Genomic DNA, 20,757 nt, shown 5'->3' with positions numbered 1-20,757 from the left:
GCAGGTACTATAATTGCCCTAATTTTACAGATGAGGAAACTGAAGCTCAGAGGCCACACACAGCTTATGGGTTGGAGTCAGGACTGCATCCCATAAGCTCAGATATTCTTTGTTATGCAAATTGGTCCCTATCCAAAGGCAGAGGAAGGAACCAGGCAGTCTTTACAGGTCCCCTCCAACCCTGAGATATAAGTCCACGCTCTGTAACAACAGGCAGGCAAAGCTCAAGGATGTGTATCTATGTGGTCTGTATTTTCCTAAAGATGAGAGCTCTGTAAACATCAGAACCTTGGCCTCTTGAAAATTTTGCATAGCCTATGTGGGTCATGTGGATTCCGTGAGCTTGACTCAGAACCCCCCTCCCCGGGCCCCCACCCCGAAACACAGTTCCCTGTGCTTCACTTGTCCCATGATAAAGCCTTGCACTCCAGGGGCTCACTCTTAAATTTGCGAAGCAGCCTGCTGAATACACAGCCTCGTGCCTCAGATAGGGGTCGCCCGAGGTTGAAGCATATAAAGCGCTGCACAAAAGGTGCGAAAAATAAATGAATCTTTAGTCTCTTCCCTTTCAGAATGGCTCTGGGAGATCAGGGCCTCCTCCTCGGGGGTCAGCTGGGGCTCTGGGTAGAGACTCACTCCCCCTCTTTACACCTGTCATGGTCAAGCAGGGGGATGTGGTGGCGAGGGGCAGGGGTGTGGGGGATTCTGTAAATATGCCTCCTTCCCTGTGCCAACCAAATGCTGCCTTTCCCAGCTTTCAGAAGACCAGTTCTTGGGACCCAAGAGGCCTATAAAACAACAAAACAAACAGTGAGTTTGGCGGCGGGAGCCTGGGCAGGGAGCCAAACTCATTACTAGGGATGTGGTGGTGAGCTCCGAGCCACCACCCCACCTCTTCCATGCAGGCTCTGGGGAAGGGAAGAGGGCGCCTGCTCCCCACTATCCCAGCCCCCAGCTCTGCTGAGATGCCTGGGGGCAGCAAGGGCATCCGGTCAGTGGTCACAGACCCAGGAGAGCCTGCTAGGCCTCCTAGAACTGGACCTGCAGCCCTGGTTGTTTACTTGATCCAGGGTTCACACTGAGAGACGAGTGAATCATTTCCACTCAGAGGAACGAGTGGCTATTGTTTGGTGGGGTTGGCACAGAGAGAAAGGCATGTTTCTCAGCTTTTCATCCAACTTGGCCTTCTCTCTGCCCAGACAACCCCACCCATGAGGGAGCCAAGTAACAGGTTAGGAACTTCTGTGTGTTTTGGGAGGAAGCATAAATGCCAATGTCAATATTGCCAATGGAGGGGCCATATCACCTTGGGCAAGATACTCAACATCTCTGTGGCTCAGTTTTCTACTCTGTGACACGGGCTAGAGAGGCAGGGGGTAATCACCATACCTAGTTGAAGGATTTGAGGAAGATGGAAAGGACCATGGAAAGATATCTGGGAAATAATCAGTGTTATCAAATCACAGAGCAATAACCCCGGGCTTGAGAGAGTCAATACTTTGGTGCTCCCGATGGATTCCTCCCATCGCCTCAGCTCACAGTTTTCCTGGCTTTGCATAGTAAACCATTTGTGAGATTAGAAAGAGAAGAATAGGATTGGGAGGTCAGGGCTTCCTGTGGGCTGCAGGCTGGAGAGCCTGGGGTGGTATGTCCCTTAGGGAAAGGCAGAAAGAATTTTCCTGAAGAATTTCACGGGCATTTCAGTGGCCGTGGTTAGCTAATGAGAAATAAGGTGGTGCCAAAAGAGGCCAGGGCCAGAACTGGAAAGGGGCTAAGTCTCTGAGGATTTGCAAACATGTCCAGGAGTCCTATAAACAGAGGGCTGGCGGTGTGGGGGGCAGTGGTGACCTGGGCCTTCATACATGCCTTCTTGCTGCAGGCAAGCCTACATCTGATCCACATGAGGCCGACGGCTGTCCACGCTGTTCTGGGGATCTCCAGGCAACAGCGTAAATGCTCTCCCCTTCTGCCACCCCAGTCAACATTTCTGAGAGCACCACTCCACCCTCTTCCAAAGACTGTTAACCAGAAAACAGCCTCTTTTCCTGTTACCCACCAGCAGTTCTCTTGTTTTCTTGACTCCTCATCCCACCGCCACGCCAACCCTCCCCTTCCTCCACCGGCCTATCCAACACATCCTAACTTCCTTCCTTTGTGAACTAGCCACGTCAACAGGAGTCACTCTTGGTGTCTGGTTCTATTCTAGTCAGTGCAAATAGGTGTGCGTCATGGAGTCAGTACCCGATAAATTTGAGGTAAATTTAATGAGCATCTAATTGTGTGAGAGATGTTGGATGAGTGACATAAATATGAAAAAGAGGGTCCCTGTCCTTTGGGATCTGTGACTCTCAAGAGAATTGGACACGTTAGCAGCTGCTCCCATGTCAGATGCTGTTGAAGCAAAATGACATGCCGAAGGGGGTCTGAGGAGGGTGCTACTCTCAGTGCTTCACGGGATAGGGTAGAGGGGATGTCAGCATCCCTTGGGCAGCAGGTGAGGCTTCCAGTGAGGACAGAGAACAGAGAGACCACAATTCCTGCTGCTGTGCAAGACCCTGGGCCGAGGAGCTAGAGGAGGCCTGTAGGGTGGTAAAGCCAGGACTGAGGTGGCAGTTGGAGCAGCTGCAAATGGAGAGATAGAACCAGAGGGACTTTTCCCCGAACCCTGAGAGTCTGCCCTCCCATGTCCTGGTGTCCTCTGCCTTCTCAGCTCGGCCCTTTCCCTCCTGTGCCCCATGACTTGTGCCTGGATTGCCTCCTGAACTCCTCCCTTCAACCTGGGAAGTCCTAGTAGATGAGTTTGCAGTTCCTGTTGCCACTCCTCTCCCTCCATCCACGCGTTGGTATTAGCTCCCAGCATCTCTTATCTGAACTCCCACAGCCTGTTCTCAGCCAGGAGGAATGTCATCACTGTCGTCCCCTACATCTTGCCCCAAGCCTGCCTGCCCTCATCATCTTAGCCATGCCTTGCCTTGTCTGTGACAAGCACCTCCTCCTCGACCCTGAGGGGCTTTCTGCTAAGCTCTGAGGGCAAGTGCGAACCCAGCCATGACTTCAAAGCCCACGCCCAGGGTGCCTGGCCTCCCTCTCTGCTCCTCCTCTTTGCCACAGCCTGCCCTCCCTTATCACCCACTCCTACTGAAGGAGTCAGAGAGAAATAGCGGTGGCATCATTGTAAAGGTCTTGCAGCTGGTGTAGGAGCCCCCACTCTGCTTCCCTCATTAGTGACCATCCAGTCTCTGCTTGAATATTTCCACTGACTGGGAGCTCATTCCCTCTTGAGTCAACTCTTTCCATTATGGGACAGTTTGGCCGCAAGACACTTCTTCCTTATACGAAGTGGAAAGCTACTTTACCACGACTCCTACCCAATGACCCTATTCTACCCTCTGGGGACACACCAAATAAGTCTAATTCATCTCCCACGGCTCAGCATGCAGACTGTGAAACCAGATGACTGAGGTTCAAATCCTGGCTCTGCCTCTTACTTGCTGTGTAGCTTTGGACACATTTCTTTACCTTTGTTGGCCTCCATTTCCTCATCTATAAAATGGAAGTGTAACAGCACCTACCTCATAGAGTTACATAAAGATGAAATGAGTTAATAGATATAAAGCTCTTAGAATAACACCTGACCCATAATAAGTGCTCCATAAATTATATTATCTAAAGAAGGTTGTTTTGTCTCCAGCTTTACTCTTCTTTCCTTGGGTTAACATCCTTTTAAAAATATTCTTCACACAGCATGACTCCCACATCCTTCCAGCCCCCGTTTATCTCGCGCTTTAGTTGGATTAACACTGTCTTACAATGCTATCTCCAATTTAAAGTGGAGCTACCACTTCTCACGACCTGGCAATTGTTCTATTTGTGTGGTGAAGACTAATTAACTTTGGTAAAGCTGCATCACACAGTTGGTTCATGTCGACCTTGCCGTCAGCAAAAATCCAAATACCCTTCTCACTTGGTTGTCTTAGAGCCTGGATCCTCACAGTGCTCTGTCTACCTCCACCTTCCCACCTTGCCAAGTCCTCCAAGCCCCTCTGTGCACTCTAGACCCTCCCTGCCCGTGCCTTGCATCTTCTCAACGTGGTACCCAAGGTCTAGAATGCCCTTCTCTCTCACCCCCAACTCATCAGTTTATCTGTCTCATTCAGTCCTTACGTAAATCCTGGTAATCTTCCTCCCTGATAAGCCCTTCCAAGTTAATCACATGATGGCAGCTGGTTTCTCCGAAATTATTCCACCCTTGTGGTGAATCCTTGCCCATCTTCTTATCACCTGTAATGCACTGGCCCTTAGCCTAGGCAGGTGTTACACATCTTTATTTTCAGCTCTTATCCTTATTCTGCCTGTTCCTCCTGTGTTTTTGTGGCTCAGAAAGCAGTGGCCTCCTTTGTGATGTTCTCCATGTGTCTAGCAGAGAATAGTGTATGAGCAAGTATGTGACACAGCACATAACAGCACCTTGTGGTCATGCCACTTCTAGTGAGTCTCTGCTTCCTCTAAACTTCCCCGCTCAGGGACACCCTGTTCCTACGGGCTGCAGTGGATGAGGGCTGGACAGCCTGACAGACGCCTAGGCAGGCAGGGAAGAAGTGAGTAGTGCTGACGCACCCTGCCTCCCTCCTCTCTCCAAACTCTTAGCTAGTTTTTTTCTTTATTTTCCTTCCTGTGTTGAAAGAGCTATGGGGCCTGGACCATGGTAGGGTTTCCTGGGGACATTCCATAAATTCTTCATGGGCCATTTCTCTGGAGAGGGGCGGGCCACGTGGGTGGGTAAAGGGGAGGCCAGCGGAGCCTGGGTGTGAGTATCAGGTGCCTCAAAGAAGTGTGGGTGGAAAGGAAGGGTGAATTGCATAGAAGAGAAGGAAGGGTATTATGAGCTCATAGAAACAGCCAGAGAAAGGCCAAGTGAAGAGCGAGAAGGAGCAGCCAACTTGCAGGTTGGAACAAGCTGTGGGCAGCTATGCCCCAGCCTTGTCCTTGAACCCGATGACTTGTCTCCACAGTGACTTGTCCACCAGGGGTCCAACAGGGCCAAGGGAACTTGGCTAACTCAGGTGTGTGGCTTAGAAAGCTCCCCCTCCATCCTGGCAGTCCCTGGTTGTACTGCACAAGATGCAGAGAGACGGGACGGGGAAGGTGAGCACAAGGGTTACTCAGAGTTTGGCTGGGTCTCTCTTCCTTTATTCTGCCCTCATCCGTGCATTCAGCAAACATTAATTCCTTCACTCAGATCTAGGACCCAAGAGAGTGGAGGCACTAGCCCCTGGCTGCACTCTGTAGCAAGCCTGGACCAGAAGACGCTTCTCAGTCTCCATCCCCAGGCTCCCTGGCTGTTTAAGCAAAATGGGTGCCAAATTGGATGTCAGGGCAATAAGCAACTTGTCCTAGTCTGTATGCTTGAACAAGTCATTCTTCTTCTCTGGGCCTCAGTTTCCCTGCTGAATAATTAGGGTATTGGGCCAGATAATCTCTAAGTTTCCTTAAAGAATGGTTCTATTTTTCAAAACAGTTTTGGGGCCTATCGCATGTGTGAACACTTGGTGAAAGGATTAGGCAGGGAGAAGGAAATAAACATGAAAAATTCATAAAAAAATGAATAAGCCCCCACAAATGAAGAAAATAAATAAAATTCAGCCTTTAATAGAACTTTCAAGAGAATAAAGAAGATAAACAGAGTTACAGAATGATCCAGAACAGCAATTGAAGATGTAGGAAGGATAGGGGAACGTGCTAGCTGTGGCTACTGTTGGCCCCTAGAAAGCCTTTGTGCAATTCAGAAAAAGGTGGTCTCTAGGGGCAGATGAAGCAGTAGGAGAAGCCCCTCTGGGTGGATGTTTATACCCTAGGGTCCATGGCTTGACAAGGATTGCTGAGGCTGGATTTCAACTCCTATAGATCCCTTGGCCCAATGTCCCTGTGCAAGGCACAATCTACCCAACTGTGTAGGTAACTCTGGCCGAGAGCAGGGCAGTAGCCAGCCACAGGGTCCAAGTTGAACCCTGTCCTGGTAGAATATGCCACTCTTAAATCTTAGTGGAATCTCATAAGGCAACTCCTTCTCTCCCCCACATTGGGAAAGCAAATGCAGGGACCACGCTCATCCTCTCTTCCCTGTGCCGAAAAGCACAAGACTGTGGACCCAGACAGAGGGCACAGGACAGGAACAAGAAGGAACCTCTCCACAGAGCCAGGAAAGAGTTAAAGGGCTTTGGTATCATGAGAAGCAGAAGAGGTCTGGAAGGTTCAGCACCTCCACATAAAACCAGACCAGTATTTCTCACCTTCTCTGGCAGCAACCCAGGACAAGCAGAACATGGAAATTCTTCCTCAGGCTCCCTCCCTGGCACCCTCCTTCCACATTCCCAAACAACCTTTCTCCAGAGGCTCTAAATGGATTAGGAGGAAAGAGCTACAGGGGTGATGTCAACATCAAAGGGTGAGATTCAGTGAGGTCTTGCATGTGCCTTGATCCACAGGTGGTGGGACTGGGGCACGGTGGCAGGAGGGTAAGCTTGGGAAAAGGGATTAGCTGGGACCGGAAAGAATGTGGCTGCTGTAATCCCACATAATGAACCAGATTGTGCTCCGTCTCTGCACCCTAAGCACCAGACAAGCAGGTACAAGCTGTTGGCTTTGGCCTGCCGTACAAGAGGCCTCCGGTGCTGCCAGCCCCAGACAGCCCGTGCCCTCCAGCTGGCAGAGGTGCCCAGGGCAGGCACGGGATAAGATGTCTACTTCCTCCTGGCAGCTCAGGTCTTGGAGGGTGGGGCTGCTGGGGGGAAGTGCCTGTGATTGCAGGAAGAGGGAAGAAGCAGAATGGCACCACATGCCCTCGGAGAGCAGCAGCGCCATTTGCCCGGTTTCTCAGCATTGGGATTCATAATCTCCTTCAACCAGCTGCTTTGAACTCAACAAAGACTTCTGACCAGGACATTCAACTCTGCAGGCCGTGCAGAGGGATTTATGATGTGGGTGATTCATAATACAGAGAGTCAAAAAATCAGTTCTACGTGATTTGGAGATAAAGAGTGATTTCTTTTCCTCCTTTAGGCAGATGCACCTTCTTAATTCCTTAGAGTCTGGGCAATACTGAAATAATTTGCATTCCCTAGATGCTCATTGACTAATGGCTGGGGGAAGCAGCTAGAAGACAAGACACAAAATTAGCCCTCCTATTCTAATCTCCCCCCGCCCAAGAAAATTAAGAGTTGCCTGTACTTACGTCTCGAGCAACAGCTCCCTTCCAGAAGGGGCTCTCAGCTGAGGAGCTGAACGGCATGGGCGCGTCTGGGCTCCCAGACTCTTACCTTTTTCAGCTTGCCGCTCTTAGTTCCCACAAAAACCACGCTGTAGCCGTTGTAAACATAGGAGGCCACTGAGGTCATGCGGTCCCGGCTGGTGGTGTACAGGGTCAGGCCCTCCACTGGAGTCGAGCCTCCAAGTGGCTGGTTGATGTCCAGTCCACAGAAGTTGTCATCGATGGGGACAGGCTGGAGCGAAGGGGAGGAAACTGGAGTGAATAGCAGCGAAGGCATGACAGAGTCATTCTACACTAACCCACGCCTGACCGCCAGCCCTAGGACACCGGGCCTCCGAGAGGGACAGACCTGGGGTTCAGGGGTGTAACACACGATGTACACAAAAATGTCTCACCAGCTGACCCACCAATCCTACACTGGCTCCCCTGAAACCAGACGGAGGAACCAGCAGCCCGCATCTCACTCACCTGCAGTCACCCATTCACTTTTCTGCCAAGAGATCCAGGGTAATTTGTAAGGCTGATTGCTAGAACTCATTTTCTAGTCATTTTAATGTCCCTGTGGACCATGCCATTCTGTGGTGATCTTTCTATTTAGACAATGGAGGTTCAATCTAAAGGCAACACTATAGGATTTCTACCAGCCCAGAGAGGCTTTCTTGTTTGTTTCTTGAGCTGCAAGGTCTGCCTTTGGGCATAAGGCATTTTAAGCCATTGAATTATTCACCGCATCCTACACTGGGGATAGATTAAAAAGGGTCATCATAATATCGAGCAGGGCCTTATACTTGGGAATCTACATAATCTACATAAACCTCAGTTTCTTCATTTGTCATACTACCTGGCCACCTTTCTGGGAGAATTATTGAGGAGCAAATAAAATAATGCATCAAAAGAGTTTTGTTAAGCTGCACGATGATTTCCCCTATTGTATTACAGGTCTTCAAAAATGTTCAGGTAGCTATAAATAAAAGAGAATTCTGGGGGCAATGACCTTCCTATTACCAGGCTTTTGAAGGCAGTGGTGGTGTGCCTGTATAAAGAGTATCTTTCAGGAGAGACTGGGACACTTTTGAAAGATGATCACCTTGAGCATATAAAAACATAGCTGGACAGAAAGTGAGAAGACCTCAATTTCAGCCTCTGCTGTACCACTAAGCGGCTGTGTAAACTTGGACCAGTAACATCCTCTTTCAGGGCTGCTCAAGGGGATGCTAAATTGATTATTTCTAAGATTTCATTCAGTTAAAATAAAAAAAAAGACTATCCTTCCTGAGCACAGGTGCTGTGGAGGGCTTGTATCTCTGCACAGTGCCTATCCTGGGGCTGGCCATGATGGGTCCTCTGAAATGCTCCAGGTGACTACACACCATGGAATCCTGTAGGCAAAAGCTGTAGACTCTGGGCAAGAAAGAGCCCTGAGTCTTGTGGCAGCTGGTCCTTCTGGGTCTGGAAAGGCATCCCAGAGGTGGAAGGAAATGACTGTCGTGGGAAGCATAGAAAACATCGGGGAGAAACCTGTAACCTGTTCCCCTCAACCCCCTCCTCACACCGACCAGGGAAGAGCGGGCTGACGAGTCATTCCCTGAAAGCCTCACTTCCTTGGAATAACTGGTTTATGAGCCAGGACATGTGATTCTTCTGTAAACCAGGGACTTCCCTTCCATTCCCATCTCAGATCCAACGGGAATAGGGACTCATATCTTGTGATTTCTTGGTGTTTTATAATGAGCTGCTGCTCCTGCTACTGCTAGGAATGGTGGTGTGGCCCGTGTGTGTGTGTGTGTGTGTGTGTGTGTGTGTGTGTGTACACTTCAGGAAAAGGAACTTATTTTAGGTTAAAGATAACCTTGAACTCTGGGTAATATGGAGCCCCACACAGCAAAAGGGATAAGCTTCTCAGGAAGGAAATGAAGCAGTAGTATGCTGGAGCCAGCTCATGAGGGATGACTGTACATCTCTGCACTCTGCATTAAAAGTGACATCACATTGGTGGCTTAAAATCATCCATTGTGGGAGTATTTACACCATAGAAATTGACAAATGCTTCTAATCAAGGCTCCCCACCTCCCACCACCATTGCCTGCATATAGCCATTTGTTTCATATTTACCAGCACATCATGGGAGCCAATCATTTAAACTTCAGGCTCCCTACAAAGGCAGGTCAGAGGAATCAGCTACTGCTTTGTACATTTTCTACTTCTCTTTCTCATCTCTACACTGTAGGCAGCAGGTGCCCTGGTAAGATTGAGGAAATCTGGACTGTAGTCCTTTCTCTGCCACTATCCAGCCATGTGACCTTATGTCAAGTACCCTCTCTGAGCCTGAATTTTCTCATCTGTAAAGTGAAAGGATTAGACCAGACAATCGTCAAGCTTCCTTTTGGCTCTGAAAGTCCTTGATTTCATGACTTCAGTTTCTTTCCCACTTTCTCCAGGGTCTGGCAAGGCTGCAGAGTCTGTGCACATGCATAGCTTAAGCCAGCTTCTGAGAAATGATGACAGAAGCAAAAAACTTGCTGGTGATTGTGGATTTCTCTACATCTATACTGAATCTAGAATCTTCAGATTGGCTGGCATTTCTTTCTTTCTTCTCTAACTTGTCAGATATTCCCAAACACCTGATGCCTCTTTACTTTCACTCAAATGGTAAGAGCGTGGAGTGTGGCTTTCCTTAGAAGCAACAGGGCTAAACAGAAAGAACTTGGACTCAGAAATATGGGCTAAACTGAATTACCATCCCTGCTTTGTCATTTCTAGTTGTATGGATGTAAGCAGTTTATTTAGTCTTTGTGGGTCTTTGTTTTTCCACCTGTAAAATGGGGATGATAATCTTTGCTTTATAGGATCTTATTGAGGATCAAGTGAGATAACACTTACATGGCCCAGCATAGCCTTTAGGACATAGCTACTATTAAGTGAGTGATATTCCCTTCCTCATCCCTCTTCTGGGGGCTGAGCTCAAATCCTTTATCTGAGAGTTCCATGTTAGTCCAGAGATCATGTTAAAATTAAGCCCTGGAACCACAATATCTCTGGGTCCCCAGGTCTGGGACTCCTTGAATTACAAGGATTTTAAGAGGCCTCTCTTGTTGTAACCCTTCCACCCCTCTGTCAAGGCTGCACCAGAAGAGTGTAATGCTCAAGGGTGGTGGGGGCAGCAGTGAGGGGCTGTTCTTTCTGAAGTCCTGGTCCTACCTGCTGTCACCTTTCTCCCAGTGCCTGTGCTGGTCTTTCTTTGGTCACTAGCCCGGGCTTGTCTCTGCAAACCACTGGAGCCAGAGAAGGGTGGCGGCTTCCTCTTCCCTCTGGCTCAGAAGCAGGCAGGAATCAGCAGTTTCCTCCTGACAAGGCCCCCTCTGGGCAATGGGGACCGGCAGGACTCCATAAGGGAGTTAACCCTTGCATTTCCTCTCCACTTCTCCTGATTGGCTGGGGCCATAGGTTACAGAATTTCAGTGCTATAAAGAACTCTGGAAATTATCTAGTTCAACCTCCTCATTTTATAACAGTGAAATAACAGCAAATAACTGGTTCTTTATGATGATGATTAATATTACTAATTATAGCTGCCATTTATTGAATGCTTATTATGTGCCAGGTATTGTGCTAAGCATTTTACATACATTTTCTATTTAATCGTCATAATAACCATAAAAAGAGGGTACTATTATCTCTATTTTAAAAATGAAAAAATTACAGCTCAGACCAGGGACATAACTTGCCCAAAGTCATACAGTTTTAAGTGGTAGAACTGATTTTTAAACACAAATCTGTTGGATTTCAAAGCCTATTGTCTTAACTTCTATCCTATCACACCAAGCCAATGTGGAACCAAGCTCTGTAGAAACAGAAGTGGAGCCGGGACGTGATCTCTTTTCTTGCTTTAAGAAGTGGCTTTTGGTCCCAATAGCAGGCACATTCAATGTAGGGTACTCAGAAGACAGTCATATGGGCCCCTTGGTCTCAGATTTTTCCCCAGGCTGCAGATCCAGAGTCCACAGCACTTTGCACAGAAATCTATCTGAGCACTTGCCACATGGCATAACAGTTAACTAATAATGGTAAACCTAACAGGTCAGGCATGGTGCTAATCTTGCCACATATTATACTTTATATATATTGTATAGTATATCTGATCATCCCATGAGGTAGGTATTATGATTCCCATTTCACAGATGATAACGTAGAGATGTTAAGTTACTTCTGAAGCCAGGAAGTAGCATAGATGGAATTTGAACTTTGTCTCTGAAGCCTGAACTCTTAGCTACTACATTACATTGCCAGCTATTTTTATCTCTCTCTTTCTCCCACTAGATTATGAGATACGTGAGAATAGTGAAGACATCTTTTTGTGTTTGCATTCCCAGTGCCCAGTACGGTGCTGGGCACTCAGAATATCTTATATTTTCTTATAAATGGATGGAGGGATGAGTGGATGGAGGAATCTGGATGGATAGAGGGAGGGAATGAATGAATGGATGGAGAGATGGGTAGATGGATGGATGGATGGATGGAGTGATGGATGGATAAATGGATGGATGGATGGATGGATGGATGGATGGATGTGTGGACCATGGTGACCACTTAGATGGCAGCATCTTGCCCCTCACAGGACAGTGCTTGCTACTGATTTTCTATCTCTGCTGTCCTCCGATCTGGATCCTGAGCTCCCCTTCCTCTCCTATTTTCCTTTTGCCCAGACTCCTGATTCTTCTTCTCCAGTTGTCAATCTATTAGTCAAGCTTGACTGCCTTCCTTCTCCTCTGACTTACATATCCACTTGCCTCCCCAATCCCCTGACTTGGCCTCACAGTGGCCCACAAGGCCCCACATATACAAGATCTGGTCCTTGTTATCTCTGACCAGGCTCATCTCCTACCACCCTTTCTTCCACATGCTCTGAGCCCACTGTGATATCCTCCCTGCTGTTCCTCACACACTCCAGGCATGCCCTGAATTCTCTGCACTTGCTGCTCCCTCTCTCTGGAATGCTTTCCCCAGATACCCTCATGGCTCATTTCCTCACCTCCCTCAATCTTTGCTCAAATGCCACTTTATCAATGAATCAATCCTCTTGGGTACTACCTCTCCCCACTTCCCTGCTTTATTTTTCTCTACGGCAATTATCACCATTTGACAGAAGAGCTGTTTTATGTATTTATTGCCTTGCCTCACCAATCAAAGCTCTATGAGGGCAGGGAGCTTCACTGTATGGTTCCCACTGAAGCCAGCGGTGCCTGGTGTGGTGGGGGCCCCTCGAAATATATATTTGGAATGACTCAGTGGATCAACAAACATGACCCAAGTGTCTGTACACATCAGAATGTGTGTTATTGGTTACTCCCCATAATGTGAGCCTTGAAGCCTCTCTCATTTTAGGCCCATGGTGGTCTGGAGCAGCATGTGCAATGGGGCTCTGGAAGGAAAGTCAGAGCCCGAATCTCAGACCAGGAGTAGAGCGAGTTGACCCTCCTTACCGCCTTGGTGCACTGGACATCCTTCCCCAGCAGCCAGTTGAGCTCCAGATTACCCTCCCCCTGGTAGCAGGACTGCAGGCGCTCCTTGATCTGCAAGTTGATGGCCCGGATGGGGAAGGCACAGAGGGCAGAGTCATCTGGCGGGTGGTGATATTGCTTCTGCCCTTTGGAGAAGATGGCAAAGAGCACGTCATCCTGGCTGCTGATGTTGAAGGCCTGGGCCAGGGAGTCCCCAGGCTTGGCGAGGTAAGCAGCCTGCAGGAGGCGGTATTCCACCCCAGCCCGAGTACAGCCGAAGGGCAAGGACACGTAGGAGTGGAACTTGGGGTCATCCTTGCAGAGACGCACGATGCGGGAGGTGTAGAAGAGGTCTCCAGCGGAGTTGATGGCCACGCCTTCCGGGGTCTCGGGCTGGACAGTGAGGAAGTAGACGAAGCCCCCGCTGGCGAAGCCATAGATGTAGAAGATGTCAAAATGGGAGACCAGGGCCAGGGTGTCCGAAGGGATCTTGATGAGGGAGGAGACGAAATCACTATGTAGCTCGTAGTCAAGCATGGCAGAGGACTCCGGGTCACGGGGCAGCTTCCGACTGGACAGAGTTGGGAAGTAATCTTGCTTTCCATCCACGGCAGTGCCAATGAAGAGCTTGCCATCCTCGCCCTCAGAGCGCACGATCACCCCATACATCGTCCCCGTCTTGTTGACGCTGGACAGGTAGTGCTCCTTCTTGTGGGATGGCTCCACCAGGATGAAGAGGTCGTCCAGCCTCAGCAGCTTGCAGACGCCCTGGTAGAGGCTCCCACAGGCCAGCAGGCGGTTCTCAGAGTAGTCAATGATGAGCAGCTTGTTGACGTTGTTGGTGAGGGTCAGCACCTCGCTGCAGGGCTGCACGATGAGGGGTGGGTAACAAGACTTGTTGTCCTCTTCCGGCCCGGTCTTGTGAGCCACCTGGATGGTCAGGTTGCCCGTCAGTTTGTACACCCGATTGATGGCCCCCACGTACACCGCCCCCGTCCCTCGGTGGACAGTCAAGTGGTTGAAGGTCCAGTCACGGTTCTCAGAGTGGAAAGTGCTGAACTGAGGCATGCCGGCGGCCTGGGGGGCCAGCATCACCCAGACCACCGAGAGCAGGACCACAGACCAGCTGTCAACCTCTGCGGCCCGTGGCCAGGGCCTTCTCTGTTCCATTCTGAGTGGGGCGAGGACGAGGAGACAGATCCTCTGAGCTCTCATCTACTCCACCTTCCTGGCTTGGCCCTTACATGGTTCTGGAAAACACAAGGCAGAGTGGTCAGAGGAAAACTAAGTCCTGGGAGGTGTGAATAGGATTGCTTGACCCAGGGTCCCAGTTCTGGCTAGCTCTGTGAGTCCTTTCCCTCTGTATTTCAGTTTTTCTATTTTTAACATACTTTCTCCCTCTTCGGGCTGTTCAGGGAATCCTATTATCTATTTTGGTCTCCAGCCTTTACGCTGTAAAATGCTTTTTTTCGCTTTACAAAGCATCTCTATTTCTGTCCTCTTAAGACATCGTTTTTTATCTCTCAGAGAGGTTAAAAGGCTGTTTAAGTTCACCTAGCCAGTTGAGCCCCGTGTCGGACTAAAGCCAGTCTTCCCTACCCAGTCGTCACATCTGTCCTCTCCCAGTCAAGTGGAAATCTCTCCTGTTCTTTAAAAGCTTGTTAGTCAGGCCCTCTCGTAGGCTCTCCCTGTCAACTGCTCCCAGAGTCTGATAACGCAAACACAATTCCTCCTTATGTCAGACTTCCATCCCCACACAATGCTGTGTTTCCTTACTTTCTCGTGCTCTGTCCTCCGCAGGGAAGAAGGGCTGGTCACCCCGAATAGCAGTGCCTCTTGCTGCCCCTCAGCCTCATTCTTTGCAGAAAGAAGAGTCCCTGATCATTTGCTGTTAAACTTGTTAGAAAAGTGAAATGCGTGCTGGCCAACAGGACTGGCATTCCCACATGTGCCATTCAGGAGCCTGAAAAGCTCCAGGGAGATGGATGGACAGCCCCCCATGCTCCCCTGGGACAGCAGGATGCCAGCCACTGCCTCCCCAGTGAGCGGGTGGCCAGGTCCTAGGGAGATTGCTTCAGCTTGTGCTTTTCGGCAGGTGGGCACAGGGGGAGCCGCCTCCTTGCTAATGGAGACAGTTATCCGAGTCCAGCTTCAGCTACCTGGGCAAGAGTTCTGGGTTTGGGAACACGTAGGGAGGAGCAAAGGGAGACAAGTCGAAGGTCAGTCTCATTCCAACCACTGCTGGTGCCCCGGGACTGTCAGGATCCATGATGTCAACGTGGGCCTCAGCCTGCCCTACCTGAAGCCCAGCAAGTCTCCTGCCCAGACTCCTTTGCTCCTTCCCCTCCCTCCAGACCCCCAGGCTCTACAGCTTTTCCATATTCCTAGGAAGCTGCCCAGAGGGGCAAGGTGGGCCTCCTGGGAGAGCTTCTGGAGACTCCTGGGCAGGGGCTGGGGGAATGGAGCCTGACCCATCCCTCTAACAGCACTGCTCCTGATTCGTATGGGGAGGGACAGCGGTGGCAGTGGGCAGAAGCAGAAGGAGGGAGCCATGAGCTGTCTAGCAGAGAACTCTTTTTCTCCAGATGGACAGATTGTCCGGCAACCTTCTCAGACAAGTCCAGGCAGAACTCTGGGCACAGGAGACAGCAGCAGTGGAAACACCCAAGCCAAAAGGAGGAAGAATTTGCTCCAAGGCAGCTTAGGAGAGTCCTGTCTCCTTCCACCCCCCACGCTGGCTGAACTGGGTAAGAATTAGAACTGATGCCCCTTTGGGAAGCCCCACAGTCTTTGCTCTGTATCTTTTGAAATTCTCCTTCCTCCTCCTCAACTCTGCATCCCTGACAGGCACCATGGTGCCAGAGGTGGCCCTACATGACTGCTCTCCAACCAGGCTCCACCAGGGTGTTCTGGGGTGATTCATGAGGCCCCAGGCTTCCTTGGAAAGAGGAAGGCAACGGCAGCATGAGGCCCAGGCTGACCTCAGAGGCTCCGACACAGCCCTTCCGGCCCCACGCGCACACCGGCAAAGCCTCTCCACAGCCAGAGCTTTCGGTTTGAAAACCAGGGGTTATTTTTAGCTATGTCCTGGGGCCGGTAGCAGGACGTGAATTCCTCAAGAGGAGCTGCGGAAAGGAAATAACAGAATCCTCACATTCCCCAGCTGGATAGGGAACTGCAAGAGGCCGTTCTGTGCATGGCCCTGTCTCCGGGAAGAAAAGCTCCCTTGGCACCAGGTGCAGGGCAATGTGTCCCCCCGAGGAGCCATGAGGAGGATCATAATTGTCACCTCGCTGCTGCGCTTGGGGTTCTGTCTTTTAGAAAGAGCTCTCTGAGACCCTCTGGGAGTGAGTTTGTGGGCAGGATGCTCCTGCCTTCTCCATAACATACATGCCACACATACGTTTAGCCCGCAGGGGGAGGAAGAAGGTCTTAGTAGCAAAGATAACACCAAAGGACACGGGGTGAGGTTAAGATCAGCCATCTCACCTCCCTGCCCGATCTGCTCCAGAGACACAGTTTGAATAGTGGGTGGCTTTTGTTATTAGGTAGAATCGGGGAACAAATTTGGGACCTTGGGCAAGTCAAGTCTCATCTCCCTTTCTGGCAGAATGGGGATAATTGCTGTATCTACCTCTCAGGTTGTCATCAGAGTAAATGAGATAATGCAGGGAAACCTCTTAGCACGGAATGGCACGCAGTGAATGCTCAGCTTATGCTAGTTATTATTATCACTGAAGCCGCCCCAGGAGACTGCACTTCAGGAATCCTGCCAGAGCGCCTGACTTCTCTCTTGCTCATATCTTTCCTTTCCATGGGAATGAACACTGTGGGGAGACCTTTGATCCCAAGCTCACCTTGACCCTGTGAAGGGGCTCATTCTGAGAAGCAAGCATCAGTGGAAAGGGAATAGATCCAAGGTGATCATCTCTATTATACTACTGCACAAGTCCCAGCATAGCCTCTCTGCAGCTTGCAGGGAGGCTGCTGGAGGTGCAGGATCCTGAGAGTTGAACTATGAGCGGTAAAACTGGCCTAGTGGGTAGAAGACATGAAGTCCCAGGACAAGAGGAAGAGTGGGGGACTCAGGAGCCCTGGATTCAAATCCTGCCTATGTCATCCATGAGTTATACAGCTTCAGATTGCTCTAGCATCTTCCCGAGCCTGTTTCTTGATCTTGAAATAAAGGGTGTTTGAATTAACTGATTTGTAAGATTTCTCCTCTCAGATGAAATGATCCCTTGAGGCTTGCTTCCTTCAGCTTCCAGAGTCTGTGACTGAGACAGCAGCTGAGGTCCTTCTGTCTACCTGCTAAGGCTGGTTAGGCCAGGAGTTCTCAAGACCATGACAGCTGGGCCGTTTCCTCTCACTCCTCAATCCACGTCTACTCTGGAACAGACTGTTCCTGGTGACCAGCCAAGTGAATTCACCCCACAGGGCTCAAACGTCGCCCATCTGGGAGTAGCAGGCACTGGTGCATTGGAGTCAAGAGGAGGCCTGATCTCCGGGAGTGCAGGGGTAGCAGGGAAAGCTCGCACTCCACCCTGGGAGTGTGGTTTTCACAAGGACAACTGACTTCAATAGCAAGTTGATAGCTCTGTCTTTCCATGCCAAGGCTGATGTTACCAGGTAGCTGTTCCAAAGTAGGGCCCAGCTGGCAGGGATCAAGCCTCCTATCCAAGTTCAGAGGGAAGCAGAAGGGCACCCACCTTTGTACCTTTGATGAGAGGCAGCGTGGTGTAATGGTTAAATGCATGGGCTCTGAATTTAGATGCTTAGATTCAAACAGAGCTGATAGCTCTGTAAACTTGGTCAAGGTACTTAGCCATTCTGTTCGCTGTTGCACTAGCTGTATAAAATGGCCTCTACCCCATAGGATTATTATGATGAAATCGGTTAATACATATAAAGCACTTAGAATAGTGCCTGGCCCATTTTAAGTGTTCAAGATACATCAGCTTTTATTAGTAGTAATTTATTTGTCAGTATTTCCAGGTCTTCGCCTCCATCTATTCCATGATGTGTCTCAGAATGAACTTTGCATCCTCAATTTGGTAGAAGCCAGCAAACATAGGCCTATGACTTTGTACACCTAGCATTTCCTCCTAACCCCAATTTTCTGCTAATGTCAACCTCAGGAGTTTTCTCTTAATCACAAGGCCTTTTTCTTTCTGTGACATCTCCTCTCCATCTAGTTTGTGAAGCACTTTGCCACATGCATCCTCAAGAGCCAAAACTTGCTTTGTCTCTGTTCTCCTCCCAGCTTTCCTCTCCCCTACCCCAAGTCTCAAACCAGAACATGCTGCTCTGGGACGCTCACCCAAGGCGGGGAGCCAGGACATCTTACTCAGAGCACTCATGCTAAGGAAAGGCCACACTTGCCTCTGTGAGAAGCAAGTGTCACTAAATACTTTATTTGGAAGGTCTGATGACACCATCTCCCCGATCAGGATTCAGGAGGCAGGTGTTGGTGACAGCCAGTGAAGGCATCTAATACCTTCCTGATCAACTGCTGCAGGCGTCAGTGGCAGAGCAGGGAGGAAATGACAATCAGGCATTTCCAGTTCGGCTCAGTGCAGGATTCTCTCCTCCCTCTGTTGCCTTTTTCAGGAGATCTGGGCGCATATGCCTCTGTGCTTTCACTTGGCCTCCCCTATTGCAAAAGGAGCTGGTAGGAAGAGGAGTCAGAGTCGAGATACGATTTTGCCAAATGGAGTCAAAGCTCATGAGAGTAGATCTCACACCCTTGGATCCATCTGTAGCTCCACAACCACTATCTGCATTCTATCATCACTGTTACCACCTCCATCACCACCACCTGCACCCTCATCACCAGCACCAGCACCATCTTGGCTATATTTTTCCTAACAATAATAGCAAAAGGTGCTCATTATTATGACTGCACCTACTAGGTGGCTCACACAGCCAGGGTCCTGAGAAGCCAGATGGTGACAGAGAAAAGGTAAGCATGGCAATGCGGGCTATGACGTCAGAGGAGGTAGCAGCTGCTCCCAGGATTCACCCCAACCTCCTACCTCCCCCATGGCAGAGGGAAGCCTGTCCTCTTCCTCAGCTCTCCTTTCTAATTAGAGATGCCTTTAAAGCAGGAATTCAGGGCCAATGCTGAAGGTGATTATAAGATTAATCTGCCACCTTTTTTTTTTTTTTTTTTGCTAAAGGGAAGACCCCCCAAGAACTAACACCCATTGCCAATCTTCCTCTTTTTTTTTTTGCTTGGGGAAGACTAGCCCTGAGCTAACATCTGTGCCAATCTTCTTCTATTTCGTATGTGGGATGCTGCCACAGCATGGCTGATGAATGGGGCAGGTCTGTGCCGGGGATCCAAACCTATGAACCCTGGGCCGCTGAAGCAGAGCGTGCAGAACTTTAACCACTTGGCAAGGGGGCTGGCCCCCTACTTTTTTTTTTAAGATGAAAAAAAGCAAAGCTCATAGAAAGAGCCAAATTGTTCAAGGCCACCCAAAATGAGTCGGGGACAGGCTGCAATCAGAATCTAGACCCTGTGACAAAAAGTCTAGTGCTTCCTGCACCATAGGCAAAAGGGTCCTGGGAATCAGTTATGTTCTGCCTTGAGGCTGCCCTGTTTTGGGGAAAGAAGATGCCTTTTGATCATGGTGGCCCCATGATGGGCAGAAGTGAGCCTGGCACTTGGCCTTGACAGGGAAGTGGAGGATTAAGGGGCAGGGGTTGTGAAAGAGACACTGCCAGAATGGCTCCCTTCTGTGTTGTGGACAATGACCCCCTCTGATCTGCTCTAGGCCCAGGCAGGCCCACACAGTTGTCACACCCAAGAATGGCACCTACATTGTGACTTGGGGGCTATCGTGTCCTGTGCCACATCCCTCTGAGCTACAGACAACCTCACAGACAGTTCAGATTTAGCCCAAGCACAGGAAGCTTCTTCCCAAAGAGTTAGAAATGCAGCAGAAGGGACTAAAGTGACATATGAAGTGGGACATCCTGTCTAGAGAGGATCCTATGGGGCCTACTGCCAAGAAGACTATGGAATTTTCTGACATTGAATTTTCCCAACAACTGTCTAGGAATAAGTTTACCCAGGGGCAGGGGATTGGTCCCAATGACCTCAGAGGGCTCCTTTTGGTTTGAGATTTCTATGCATTAAAGTCTATGAGGATAAAATGTCTAAATCCATGATTCTGGGGCCCCAGCTTGTCCCCTGTGGGCGAAATGATCCTGAAGGACTCGTCATAACGCCATTTGCGCGGTTGTACATGCAAACATTCCAAGTGTCACTCTGTCGAAGACCAACCTCAGAGGTAGTCCAGGCACGTCGGGGAGCCCAAGGTGAGGGAGAGGGCAAAGGCAAAAGCCCCGGGTAATGCCGGCAGCTGAAAGGCCTCAATTAGAGTGAAAGGAGTTATCTGGTATTTAAATAATTATTAGATTGAAGGAATAATCATGGGTTTGAGCTGATTTTTTCCCCACTGTCACCCTGATGGCGTCTATAATATTATTATTCAAATGCCCATGATTCTCATTGAGAAGAGCCCATGAGAGAGAGGGGGAGAGGGGGTGGCGAGCAGGGAGGGGGTGGGAGAGAGACTCATTTAATCTCCATGTGACAGGGCTGCAGGAGGTACGATTAGTCTTTTTCTTATTTCAGCTGTCACTCATGCACAGACACCGAAGATTGTTATTAGCGTATTTTATGCACGCAATTTAAGAGAAGGGGGGGCACGCGTGGGGAGAGGGGGAATTTCCTACAGAAAATAACGGGACCAAAGGAACAATTTAGATGTCACTGCTATACCAGCTGCGTTTGCTTCATTTCCCCAGACTCTGTGCTGTTATGGGAAGCTAAGTGGCTACCCGTCGCCCGAGTGAGCGAGAAGGAAAGTGAGGGGAGACAGAGGAGCAAAATGGGCCTCTGCCTACCACGCCTTCTTGGCATCTTCCCTGAGAAGGTGAGACAGACGTTGCTGTGGCCCTCCTAGGGTGTGTCAACACAAC

General features: G+C 49.6%; 1 protein-coding gene across 1 annotated transcript in view; it reads right to left on the bottom strand.

Annotated features, from left to right (window-relative positions):
• PLXNA2 (plexin A2) overlaps positions 1–20,757 on the bottom strand; it is a 212,470-nt gene that overhangs the window by 172,883 nt on the left and 18,830 nt on the right. Inside the window, exons 2-3 of the mRNA XM_046680898.1 lie at positions 12,748–14,015; positions 7,317–7,499 (exon numbers count right to left, since the gene is read on the bottom strand). Of these exons, the coding sequence (XP_046536854.1) occupies positions 7,317–7,499; positions 12,748–13,980 (1,416 nt within the window). The 5' untranslated portion in view covers positions 13,981–14,015. The remainder of the gene's footprint in view (positions 1–7,316; positions 7,500–12,747; positions 14,016–20,757) is intronic.

The sequence above is a fragment of the Equus quagga genome, chromosome 13 (assembly GCF_021613505.1).
Source record: "Equus quagga isolate Etosha38 chromosome 13, UCLA_HA_Equagga_1.0, whole genome shotgun sequence".
NCBI classification, from domain to species: Eukaryota; Metazoa; Chordata; class Mammalia; order Perissodactyla; family Equidae; genus Equus; species Equus quagga.
This window is presented reverse-complemented; position numbering and strand designations above follow the sequence as displayed.